This window comes from Phymastichus coffea, unplaced genomic scaffold (assembly GCF_024137745.1).
Source record: "Phymastichus coffea isolate CEN01 unplaced genomic scaffold, Cenicafe_Pcof_1.1 PCOF00002, whole genome shotgun sequence".
NCBI lineage: Eukaryota > Metazoa > Arthropoda > Insecta > Hymenoptera > Eulophidae > Phymastichus > Phymastichus coffea.
Genome location: NW_026706813.1, coordinates 12,340,448 through 12,354,369, shown reverse-complemented (window position 1 = coordinate 12,354,369; position 13,922 = coordinate 12,340,448). Strand labels below are relative to the sequence as shown.

General features: G+C 33.9%; 1 protein-coding gene across 1 annotated transcript in view; it reads left to right on the top strand.

The window, feature by feature from the left end:
* LOC131663186 (homeobox protein unc-42-like) overlaps positions 1-13,922 on the top strand; it is a 914,883-nt gene that overhangs the window by 290,572 nt on the left and 610,389 nt on the right. The window contains exon 3 of the mRNA XM_058933391.1: positions 1,540-1,647. Within this exon, the coding sequence (XP_058789374.1) occupies positions 1,540-1,647 (108 nt within the window). The remainder of the gene's footprint in view (positions 1-1,539; positions 1,648-13,922) is intronic.

The window sequence follows — 13,922 nt, the reverse complement described above, 5'->3', positions numbered from 1 at the left end:
TATATTGTCAGTCGATTTAGCGTGCGTGAGTCTCTCGGCAAATCCCTCCCGTGTAACATATTAAGGTCAATAAAGCGGTCAGTGGTTATTCCTAAAGATCGTATTGTTTTGTCTTCTCTTTGTCCGTGTCATTGTTTACGTCCAATTCGAATAAGCCGGTAAAATAGCACGGATTACGTAGCCGAAGTAAGAGGCGGTTCGCCAACTGAGGTACCAGCATTAGCCAACGGAGCGCTGCTAAGCAAGCGCGATAGCGCCACCATCGGAGGGATCGAGAACCCAACTTCGATCGATAGTAGAACTCTGCGCATGCGCATTCCCGGACAAGGTGAGTTAACGTGCTTACGGCACGTAGCTAACACGGCGTCGTTTGACCGAACTAATAGACACGTTTGATAGGTTCAAGGTAAAACGGCAGCCTGTTACATTAAATACTTTTATACCCGGTCCTGTATAGTATGAATTTATATAGTACATTTTGATAGAAAATAAGATAAAAATAAACGTTAATAAGCGTCCTGATTTTCAACAATTTTAGTCGTCACATAACAAAACTACTAAACCTCTAACTTTTAAATCTTGCTTGCTGTGGTGTAGACAGCACTATTTCAAAATTTTTCTGAGTCATCATATTACTGAACTAACTATGCTGATGCTTATTTATTTTTAACTTAATAATATGGAGAAATTAAATTGACCTGTCTAGAGCCATAATAATATATCAGCAATATAATATTATTGCTTTTATCCATGGGAATTTTCATGTAGTAGAATTTAATATCTATAAGCTATGTTACAATGTTATTTAAATAAACGCTTAGATTATCTATGTCGATTCTTACACAGAGAAGACCTCTTATCATAGGAGATACTTTGCTCGAACCAGCTTGCTTAATAGGCCAATGAATATAAAAGAATCAATGGGTCATGAAAGACGGGAGGGGCTTCGCTAAAATCGACATTAATTGCTTGTCTGTTTACAGAAAAAAATTTTCACTTCTTCTTATTGAAATTTGTAAAATCGTTGAAATGTTAAATTTAGATTTATCTGGAGACTCCATATCTTACTATTTTTGAAGAATGCTTCTGACTGCACTATTTTAAATTTACTCTTGTACTTAAGGTATTCTTAGTGTTGTATATTATGCTTATTTAATCATCGGTACATTTACTTTACACAAATGCAATCTGCAATTCTGCGCTATTTCTTCTTCAGTAAGGTTGTTTAGCCAATAAATTACATTTTGGGAGCATATTTTTTATAAAATTTTTCATCTTGCTGCATCGCACAAGCGACTATGCATGCAGATATACTTTCATATGTTGTAGAATTACTAAAGTTTGTCTACTGACATTTTTGCTATAATTCATTGATATTTTTACTCAGATTTTTAACCTCCGATTATAAATCTTATTTACAGTATTTATATATTTTAAAACCTTACTATAGTTCACTATAAATGGCCTAATCGAGTACTAGCAAGTGATAAAATATTTCTAGTAATTTAATAAATAAGAAAAAATAAATGGTTATTCCAGGAACAACTTGCCGAGCTGGAATCGGCATTTGCCAAATCACATTATCCTGATATTTATTGCAGAGAAGAACTTGCCAGGAGTACAAAATTGAATGAAGCTAGGATACAAGTGAGTGAGTTTTTTTGCATGATTTTTGAAAGAATGTTATTGTGAATAATTTCATAATTATAACGGATTGATATTCAAAGAAATAATTTTGGCATAGTTTTGAATAATTTTTTATAAAACAAACGTGTTATAAAAGAAACGTGCTGATTTTTAATAACAAAATTTTATATAAAAATACTGTACTAAAAAATTCATCGCTATAGTTTATTTTTTAACATTTACAGGGTTAGAATACATTTTTTTAAATATTTTTTTCAGTAAGTGGTTCGTTCTTTAACTGATGTATTATTCGCCAATTTGTTTTATAAAAAAACAATGGAAAAGTAGGAATTAAAGCTCACTTATTCTATGTGAACATAATAAAAAATTATTATAAACAATGGCTTTAGAAATCCTGTAGATTAGCGTTTTAATTGTTTAAACTTGTCAATGAGAAGCTCCCTCAAATAATATGAAATCACAAAAGTTTTTGTTTTATAACCTTAAAAATTTAATGAAAAAAATGTACCGTTATGAAGTTTTCTGTTATTAACTTTCAATGCTGAAATTTGAAAAATTTTAGTTTCTTCTCGGCTGGAATCCAAACAAGACAATGACCTAACAGCTATTTTTGGCGCGGCTTCCTTCAATTCGTCATAAATTTTTTTCTTGTTCTCGCTCTCAATTGAAATTAAAATATCATTATGAAATTCAAGTTACAGATTTATGGCCGTATTTATAATTTTTTTTAATTTCTGCAAATGTCTATTCCAATTTCTGTGATCGTTGTAAAATATACAATCTATATCACAATAACACAGGCCGATAAAACTTCAAAATGGAAAAATCCCAAATACGCGATAGTATATTTTCGTAGGTTCTTAAAATTGATCAATTAGTTAAGGTGATTGATCAATTCGGTTGATCAATTTCAATAAAAGATTCTTTATATATCCTAACCTAAAAGTACGAAAATTCTGATTTTTGCTATGTTCAAGGTTACGTAGCTCCGCAAAACATTTTTTCTAAAAACAAGTAGAATAATGACAAATCAGCACTCTTGTAAACTAAAACTTATTTTGAGGATTGAAATTATGTTTTCTCTTCATCGAAATGTCATTGACTGAATTTAAGTACTTTAGCAGTTCTGCATCAACATTATAACAGCCTAATTACCAAATACCCCTGTAATCTGTCACCATATAAGCCTAGAACCTTGAACTTCAATTGCCTTAACTTCCGACTTCTATAATCTGTGATCACATAACCTCAGACACTTGGACCCCGATTGCCGTAACTTCCGACCTCTGTAGTCTGTGATTTTTATGTTGTTGCAAAATTGCCAAAATATTTGACATCAATCAGACATCTCGATATAAAAGAAATACATCCCTAATCGAAAAACTAGATTTAACGGGCAAAAGTACTGCTTTGTCATGATTTGATTGGTTTTTGTAACAAATTTATTCACGGTATTACATAATCTCGAGAATAGAAAATAATCATGATTTTTGCATTTTTCGGTAGGATATCTCGAGAATCTTAGGTGATCAATCAATTCTTAAAGCAGATTCAATATCAGCGCATTGAATATATACGGAAATATACTATCGCATTTCTGGGTTATTTCAGATATAGGTCTGTGTAATTTCTATCATAATCTGTTATGATATAATTTTGAATTTCTTAACAGAAAAAAATTAACTTCTGTAGAGCTTGTACAAGAAATTTTTCCATATATCGGTACGAGTTTAGTAAATAAAAGTGGTAATATAATACATATATATTTCTAATTTATAGGTTCAATGAATAAATTATTCAAGTTCTTCTGAAAAATTATGCTATCTTCGACTTTCCAGTACCAAAACATATATAAGAAAACTTCCAGATAAAAATTCATTGCAATGACCTCTTGTACTTAATGACCACGAAGGCAGAAATTCTTATTATAAATCAGCCTTTCTTATGTATTTTTTACCGACAGTACATTGGATTTCCATCGTGTACAATGTGATATGAAATTCTTATTGTAACAATTAGAGAATACAGTATATAATAAGTTCCCTTGTTTCTTTTTCTGAAAAGTGCAAAGTAAAATAGTCAGTAATGACTGTAAAATAATTTACCCCTATAAATAGTCTAAAGTCATTTATTCCAAAAAGTACTTCAGTGTATCAGAGCTCAGAAACAAATATACTCCAGTATTAAGTATATATTATTACTTTAAATATATTCCTAGATATTAAGTATACCTTGGGGTTTTATCTTATTTATCATTTACATCATTTGAATGCTCTCTCGTTTCTGTACTATAATTCCAACCAAAGATATGAAACTTTAATAACTGACTAATTTTTCTCGTGGGTAGATAAAAGTATTACACTAGCACTGTTCACCTTGGATGACGATTCATGTGATTATATACAATCTCCGTCATATGGTTTTGTGCACTCCAGGCAAAAATTACGAGAGCTAAAAAGCTTTATTTCGCATCAGTAAAATGTCGTAGCTCAAAAAATCCAACAGTATTCGAAAGAGCAGCTGAAATATTTCAAGAAGTTCTACTGTAGAGTTAAAAATATTCAAACTTAATATAGGTTTTTATAGTTATTAGAAAGACATGAAAAAAGAAAAAATCTTGTCTCATTTTCAACCTATGCAGATTTAGTTTCCGGGAACAATAACTCAAAAAGCCAGCAGGGTTTGGAAGGCAATTTTTGTAGTTTTTAGATAAGGAGATTTTCCTAAAACTATTTTTTAACAAAGTTAGAGTATGTTTTATAAAAAAACACGTTTATTTAAACCCAAATATAATTAAAATTAGAAAGATACAGAAAAACTTCAAAAAGATAATAGGTGCGTTTTTACTTACAAAACGTAGATTTGAACAATAAATTTTTTTCCAATTTCTTATCATGTCGCAAAATTAAAAAAATGTTTAATAAAATCTAAGATAATGCAGTATTTTTTAATCATTCTATTCTATTATTCTGAACTTGGTTTTACTCTTAAACTTTTTTTGAAGTCCACTATATAAAAAAAAATGTGTTTTATTTCATGAAAAAAATTGATTAAAAACTATACTTTATTTAAAAATTTATCATTAAATTAATTATCCATTCTCTATCACTATACATTGATTCACTCAAATTTTATTTCGACAATGTTATTTTGCATGTTTATTACAATTGAAAGAAAACAACTTACGAGGTGTGTTCAAAAAATACCCGGAATTTTTAAATTTCGCGGGTCTGGAGAGTCCGATTGTCAAAATTTTTTTTTATTGTGTTGATATACATGCCCCTGAAGTATGATAAAATTTTCAGCTATATTCACTGTTTACTTTGTCTGCGGTAGTCGCTAAGGTTTGACGTGTTTTTATGAGCTCGGCGATTTTCGTTTTTTAAAAGAAATAGATCAAGGAAGTTGCTGATGAAGTTGGCATATCAATTGGCTCATATCATAACATTTCTTCAAATGTTTTGGGCATGAAACGGGTGGCAGCAAAATTCATTCCAAAACTACTGAATTTTGACCAAAAAAACAATCGCATAAACATCGCTCAGGAGTTGTTAAACGACGTCAACGACGATCCAAGTTTGCTTGAATGGGTCATAACTGGTGATGAAACACGGGTGTATGGTTATAATGTCGAAACCAAAGCACAATCATCCACCTGGAAGCATTCAACGTCACCAAGAGCGAAAAAAGCACGTCAAGTTAGATCAAATGTGAAGGTTTTGCTTACAGTTTTCTTTGACTGCAGGGCCGTGGTGCATCATGAGTTCTTATCACAAGGTCGTACGGTTAATCAAGAGTATTACCTTGAAGTTATGCGACGTTTGCGTGAAGCAATCCGAAAAAAACGCCCCGATTTATGGAAAAACAATTCATGGCTTTTGCATCACGATAACGCACCTGCACACTCGTCGTTGCTTGTTCGTAATTTTTTGGCCAAAAACAATAACGTAGTCGTGCCCCAACCTCCATATTCACCAGATATGGCTCCGTGTGACTTTTTCCTATTCCGAAAGTTGAAGAGACCCATGAAAGGACGGCGTTTATCCTCGATTGAAGAAATAAAGGCCGAATCGCTGAGAGTGCTCAAGGACATACCAAAAAGTGAATATCAAGAATGCTTCGAAGATTGGAAAAAACGCTGGCATAAGTGTATTATATCTGGGGGGGATTACTTTGAAGGGGACCACATTGATGTAAACGAATAAATATTTTTTTGGAAAAACGATAATTCCGAGTACTTTTTGAACACACCTCGTATATACTCACTTAATGTGGTATTGTTGACGAATATGAAGAATTAATATTATAAAAATATAAATAGTATAATTCTAATGCCTCAACCACTATATCGCGTATGTAATAAATTTTGTGTGAAAATGAAGAGGCTTTTATAACCTTAGTCCGCAATAGGTTTAATAATGAATATCGAAAATTGCCGGTGCTCTTCTAAGACGAAAATGGTCAACGTTATTATCTATGTAGCGTCGGAGTACTGAAGCGCTGGCCTGTTTTGTACAATCCGGTTTTCGGAGCTATGGGAAAGATGTCGGGTTACGGGTTAATTAATGCATTGGCATTTATTGATTATATACCAATATTATATTTTTAAAGTAAAATTTTTAACTAAATTTGATCTTTTATGTAACGTTTTTTAATATTTTTTCCTTATGAAAAAATAAAATAATATTATGAAGACAAATAACGTTATCAGAAACGTCCAGTGGTTAAACATTGCCGCATTGCTTCCGTAATCAGTAACAAAATGATAAATCAATCGTGGTTTGCACATTTATACTGGTAAATAAAAAAATAAACAACATATTGTCTTCAGTATTTTTATTTAATTAAATATTTATTTAAACGTAACATACTGTCTTAATTTCCTTATGATTTTTTAAATGATAAATTTTGTAATGATGGAAAGAAGGGAAATAGTGATAGATAGAAAATCACTTAATTTTAATTATATTCAGCAACGTTTCGTCAGCACATTTGCTGACCTTTTCAGGCTTTATTAATAGAAAAACAACAAATTATTAACAATAGAATTTGCACAAGTAATTTGGATAGTATATAATTATATGTATATGTGTATACCTGATTTCTCTCGTAGTCAAATAATTATATCAAATTATTTCTGGTCATAATACCCCATATATACTCGTATACGAGGTCTGTCCGGAAAGTATCGGGCCTACCTTTATATTTTCGTGGTAGCGTTATTCTTTATCATCTTGTGGGTGGCATCCTGCAAAGTAATACCCACTTGATTGAATAACACGGTTCCATCGATGTTTCCACTTTTCAAAACAGTCCTGGAACTCACTTTTAGGGATAGCCTTAAGTACACTCGTCGCATTGTTTTCAACCGTTGTTTTGTTTGTTTTGTCATCGAATTAGTGTTCTTTGAGTGGTTTTTTTAGTTTTGAAAACAGCCAAAAGTCACAAGAGGCTATGTCGTGACTGTATGGAGGTTGTCGAAGCAATGCGATATTGTATTTGCTCAAAAACTGCTGCACAAGATTGGATGAATGCGCTGGCGCATTATTGTGATGGAGAAGTCAGTCACCACTTTACCAAAAGTTCAGCCATTTTCTTCTTACTGCATTACGCAAACGTTTCAAAATTTGAAAGTAGTATTCCTTATTGATTGTCTGACCTATTAGTGCATATTCATGATGTACAACACCTTCACAATCGAAAAAAACAATCAACATTGACTTAACATTGCTCCGACTTTGATGTGCTTTTTTTGGTCTTGGTGATTCAGAATGCTTCCACTGTGAAGATTGTTGTTTTGTTTCAGGATCATAACCATAAACTCATGATTCATCACCTATAATAACTTTTCTAAGCACATTATCATCATTATTGACCATTTCCAGATTGTCCAGAGCGATTTCTAAGCGAATGTTCTTCTGCTCTGCTGTGAGCAATTTTGGGATGAATTTCGCACACACGCGTTTCATTCCTAAATTTTCGGTTAAAATTTCTGAAATGATAATTTTTGGTATCCCAATGTCTTCTTCTAGTTCTTACACAGTCATACGACGATCTTGTTTGATTGCGAATCTTACCCGCTCAATATTATCTGCGGTTTTTGTCGTCGAAGGTCGGCCGGAACGAGAATCACTATCGACAGAAGTGCGACCATCCTTGAACCGTTTATACCACTCTTTTATTCGTGTTTTGTTCCTACACTCGCTTCCGAAGACCTTTTGGATCATTTCAATAGTTTCTGAACTTGTTTTTCCGAGTTGAAAGCAAAATTTGATGCAAATTCGTTGATCTTATTTTTCAGTCATTTTTGACAATATCAAAATCCGACGAACGCGAAAAAGGCATTATAAACAAAGACACGCTGCGCATGAACTATACGTCCGGCAGGTGTCAGTAAATAAACAATAGATTCGTGAGGCTTTACTGTTGACGTTTCTGTCCGGTAGAGGTTGCTCGACACTATGGCGCGAAGATATAACCGTAGGCCCGATACTTTCCGGACAAACCTCGTACTCTTCATCTATTATCTCTTCCTCATCGATCTTAATAAAGGCTTATAGATGTGACTAAGATATTGTATATCCTCTTTTCATGTTTTTATGTAAGCCAATGTGTAACATTTCGGATATTCTTCGTTTCTTATAATTCTTTTCATAATCCAATATCTTTGCTTTTTTCCAGTCAAATTCGTGTAAGAACGTTCTTCTATGTGTATCTGCTACTGTATCTGAATCAATGTTTTTATTTATTTATTTGTTTTTCGTGTTCGTTTAATCTAATTTTTAAGGAACGTTTACTTTCACCTATATAGACCGCTCAACATTGTTTGCAGTTAAAACTGTAGACAATACCAGTGTTGTCTAATAAATCAGATTTGTCTTTCCCTAAACGGATAAACTCTTGTAATGGTTTTTGAAATAAAGGGATAGGCATAACGTTCTGTTTTTTTTTTTTTTTTAAGAGAGATGAACATTTTTTGAAGATGTTGCAATTATTAGGAATAGAGACTGTAGGTAATTTTTGATTTTCTAATTTTTTAGAATTATTATTCCCTTTTTTTTTGTATTTATTGCTACGTTTTTGTATATATATGTTTTTTGATAAATAAAGATGGATAATTATTCTTTTTCAAGATATTAGTAATTATTTTTAAATTGTTGGAATGAAATTTTTTGTCAGCAAGTAAAAATACTCGGTTAATTAAATTTGAAACTATATTAACTTTTTTTTTGATGAATTGTATGTTCTGAGTTAAAATTCAAAATTCTGTCAGTTTATGTTGTTTTCCTAAACCAGTCAAATTCTAACTTATTATTTTTAATCAATTTTAAGTCAATAAATGGAATAAAATTATTCATTTCAATTTCAAACGTAAATTGTAGTCTATTATGATAAGAATTGAAAGTCTCGATAACTAAATCAATTTTATCTTTCGGAACGCACGTCAAAGTATCATCAACATATCTTTAATAGAAAACAGGATTGAGAGTCCGGTTTGAGACACCGTCGCGATCGGACGTGTTTACATCTCACACCTTGCACCTCGTGTATGCTTGCTGTGAATTTTTTTGCATAAAACGCTTAGTGTGTGCCGGTGCTTTGCGTTCGGGCCTACAAGAAGCTCGTTTTGTGCAGTTGGTTAGTGCTTCTGGTTCCGGAAGCACCAACCAACTTCCATAGTCAACCATGACCTCTACTCTCAACGTAACGCTTCAATCACAGTCTTCCTCTCCCAAATCGTCATATGCTTATGTTGCGAAACAAGTACAAGTGCCTACCAAAGAACAAGCTCTCGTAATTGATGCTGTGGAGGGAATTACGGTTTAAGAATATACCATTGCTATCGGAAAACTAACTAATCCAGCTAATATACGATTTGTATCACGTATTTCTCACGGCGGAATATGTATCTACATGAATAGCAAGGAAACCACCGACAAACGCACAGATGAGTGCAAGAAAGAAGATATAATCAAGCTTCAGCCTTCAATGGAGATCAACCTACTCAACACGACATACTACATTTACCTTTCAGCAAAAAAATTGAGCTGTTTCCTTTATCGCGAGGAAGGTCATTCAGCGAATCACTGCAAGAATATAAGTGCTAGTACGCCGAAATCGACGGAAAATTCCGAAAATAACAACACAACCACTACCGTTGGAAATGTCACCCCGCCTTCTGTCATTGATCCTCGCAACAAAGAAATTCTTCCAGCCATCGACAACACGACTAAATTAATATCACCAATGATAAGCAAAAAATATCCCCCCCCCCAGATAACCTCAAGCGCCCCACACCTCCTAGCACCGACTCTTCGACAAGTTCGCTCGCCGGAGCGGCTCAAGTGGCTCAAGCAGCCACTGCGGCTTTGAAGAAGCGGGCTGGCCGGCCGTTGAAGAAACTTAAAGGTATGAGTAAAAAAAAAGTGACTAGTGAGGACGTGGAGCATCAACTAGATTCAGCTAAACCTCTTGTCATGATGAACACAAATAATTACCCTCTTGATTTCAAGCAACTTGCCGACTTTCTTGTACTCGCACATGGAGTGACAAACATTCCGGATGTAACTGGAGAGTTCACCAAAGACACTGCTTCTCTTATTAAAATGCTCAATGAAATTCATGATCAGCTAGCCAACAAAAATTTAAAAAATCGGTTACATAGAATTGTTGCGCGTCTAAGTGATGAAAACTCCACCGAACCTATGGACTTTTCTGACCTACAGAGTGAATGAAACACTGTTGATTCCGACTAATTTAACTTTTTCTTTTCAAATTGGCTGAAGAAAAATGTAGAGATCTCAAAATTCTTTATTGGAACTGCAGAAGCTTTACAAACAGACGTCCTGAAATCGAAAAACTGCTCGTAGATATTGATATTCTCGTATGCGTCGAAAGTTGGCTTACACCTGAAATAAACGTACAGTTTCCGGGCTTTGTTCCGATGAAAAGAGACCGAACACACAAAAAAGGAGGTGGTATCATCTTTTTAGTTCATAAATTATTGGCGTTTATAGAAATAGTAGATCTAAAGACCCCTTGCGACCATGTAGAGCTGTGCGGCATGCATATAAATAGCATCTCTCCGTGCTTCGACCTTTTCGCGTGTTATAGATCTCCTGGTTTCGATCTGAGACAGGCTGAATGGGACATTATTATTAATAACATTAAAAATGATAGACTTTGCCTCTTTGTGGGTAACTTTAATGCACACAATAAAAATTGGAACTGTCGTAAAACAGATATCAACGGCTGTAGACTAGAAAACTCTATCCAATCGCATAAAAATTTATTCCTTCATAATAGTGATTCCCTTTCTAGTATTGATTTGAACAGAAATTTAAGGTTAAATATTGACCTTATATTTTCGTCTACTAACTTTTCGGACAAAGTCAACTTCAGTGTCTCAGACGAAACCCTGGGCTCTGACCACTATCCGATTACCATTGCCGTTAATGTTGTGAAATCCTTGTACTTAAAAAAATCTTTTAAAATCAAATGTATTCGAACTAACTGGCTCACTTTCAACCAAAAACTAAATGATCAATATTCAAACTTTCTCGTTAACGATTATGAATTGCTAAGCCCACCTGAATAATATAGTTTTTTTATGTCTACTGTGACGAAAGCTATCCATGACTCTTCGCCGAAAAAAGTTGTAACAAACATAGTCTACAGAAACAATAACCCAGTCCTTTGGTAGGATGCGGAATGTGATCGTGTTAAAAGACTCAGGAGAGCGTCGTGGAAAAAGTGGAGATTCAGCAAAAATCTAGATGACTTGATTATTTATAAAAAACATGCTGCTCTTGCAAAAAGAACTTTAAACTAAAGAAATAGGAGTGCTTTCGCAAATTTACCGAGACTATTAATTTTCACACAAATTTCAGCTACGTTTGGGACAAATGCAAAATTTTTAAAAATGAATGGGTCAAAATAAACCTCTCTCATGTACCTCAAAATTTACAATCGAACCAAAACAATGGTCTACTATCAGAAAAAGTTAACTCTCCACTTATTCCCAACAAACCTACTTGTAAAACACTTTTCTTTTGTTGAATTTAATACAGCCCTCGATTCTAAAAATGTCAATTCCTCCCCTGGTATGGACGGGGTTGATTTTTGAAATTTTGGCGAATCTTCCTATCAAATTCAAATTGCTCTTACTAGATATCCTGAATTTAATGTATGATTCGAACTCCTTCCCGGAGGAGTGGAGAAACGCTTTCATACACTTTATTCCCAAAGGTGTCGGTAAAAGTTTTCGGCCTATCTCTCTAACGTCTTGCACCTGCAAGCTCTTCGAGACTATGGTAAAAAATAGGATGCAATATCGGGCTGAAAAAAACAATCTAATCCCCGACAGCCAACACGGTTTTCGCAAAGGCCATTCTCACATAAGAGCAAATCACTATAACCTAGCCGCGTCGCTAGCCAGAATAAACATTATTTCGAATCCTATCTGCAGTTGCAACGAAGCAGATGAAGATATTAATCATGTTTTTTGGCAATGCATTTTATATGATAAACAAAGAAGCGTGCTGATAAAAAACTTACGAAAAATAGGTTACTCGCTTCCTCTTAGCGTAGAATCGTATCTCTTCCTGACATTAATGCTTGTTTGTATATTCTCTCATATTTAAAATCGTGCGGCTTGAAAATTTAATGTAAGTCACAATGTAAAAATTATACTGTATATTACTAATGGCAATGTATGTTACTTTTTGTGTAGCTGAAATGTCCAACAAGGCTCAAAAGGCTAAATAAATAAAAAAAAAAAAAAAAAAAAAAAAACAGGATTAATTTGATATTCATTCCACAACACGCTCAGGCAATGTTTCTCTAAGTCTTCCATAACAATATCAGCCAGTAAAGGAAAGATAGGTCTGGCTCCCATCGGGCTTCCAAATATTTGTTTATAATAAATTTTGTTAAACACAAAATATGTGTTATTATATAAAAATTTTATACCTTTCCGAATCTCTTCTATTGGAAACTCACAATTTTTAATTTGTTCATAACGTTTGTCCAATCCCTCTTAGACTAAATGACACGATATGTTTGTGAATAAGGAACTTACATCCAATGATATTAAAACATGATCGTTTGGAATAAAAATTGTCTGTGCTACGATCTATTCGTTTTAGCCTATAATAATTTGACTACGAGAGAAATCAGGTATACACATATACATATAATTATATTATATTATAAAATTACTTGTGCAAACTCTATTGTTAATAATTTGTTGTTTTTCTATTAATAAAGCTTGAAGAGAACAGCAAATGTGCTGACGAAACGTTGCTGAATATAATTAAAATTAAGTGATTTTCTGTCACTATTTTCCTTCTTTCCATCATTACAAAATTTATCATTTAAATATTTATTTTTTTAAATATTTTTGCTTAATTAATTATTAATAATTGTAACGGAGGGGGGGGCGGATTAGTTGTGTAAAAGCCGAAAATGATAGTGCACTATCCCAGGTTGCAGAGCTAACTGCCACTCTGTTATCTACGTATGGGTATACGTGTCTTCACCTTTAGATTTGTCACTTAATTCCAACTTTGAGTAACACTCATTAGTGAACTCACCTTAAGTCACTTGGTTGCTGACTCTTGTTACTAGTACCGTGTAAATAGGCTTATGTTTATCTTTCACAATTCCCTAGACTAAATCAATTCGAATACTGGGATTGAACTGGACGTTAGTTAGGGAGCTAAAGATCGTAAAATTGCCTATTCAAGGTAAATCCTTTTAATTCGCTTGACTATACTACAGTAATACGGATCAAAAATCTTTCACGCGCGTATAGGTTTACATTAAGTACCGGGGAGAGAGAGATAGAGAGAAAATACAAATAAGACGCGGGATAACGTTCAATGCGGCGTACATAAAAGGTTATTCGGCGCATATACTACCTACTTCGCGGTACTATTTAACACGAAAGTCGTGGTTAGGTGTACCTACCGTGAGTGGTGGTTACGATGATCAGCTGTAAACGTTAGTGCTAATGCGTTTATCCTGACGTCTCAGTCCGATGTGGGGCTGCTGCTGTTGCCGTGCGCTGGATGCTGTTGTCGGGTGTCACTACTCGCTGTTGTTGGTGAGTTGTTGGCACAAGAAAAATGGACTCTTATGCCGCTCCCTTGGTTCCTGCTCACGTAACCCCAATGATACTCGTGTATTTTTCGTTCGGATACTTTTTTTCACACAAGTGTCTCAATTGCTAGTTCTAACAATACTACTTATACTTCCCACGCGCGCCCCCTCTC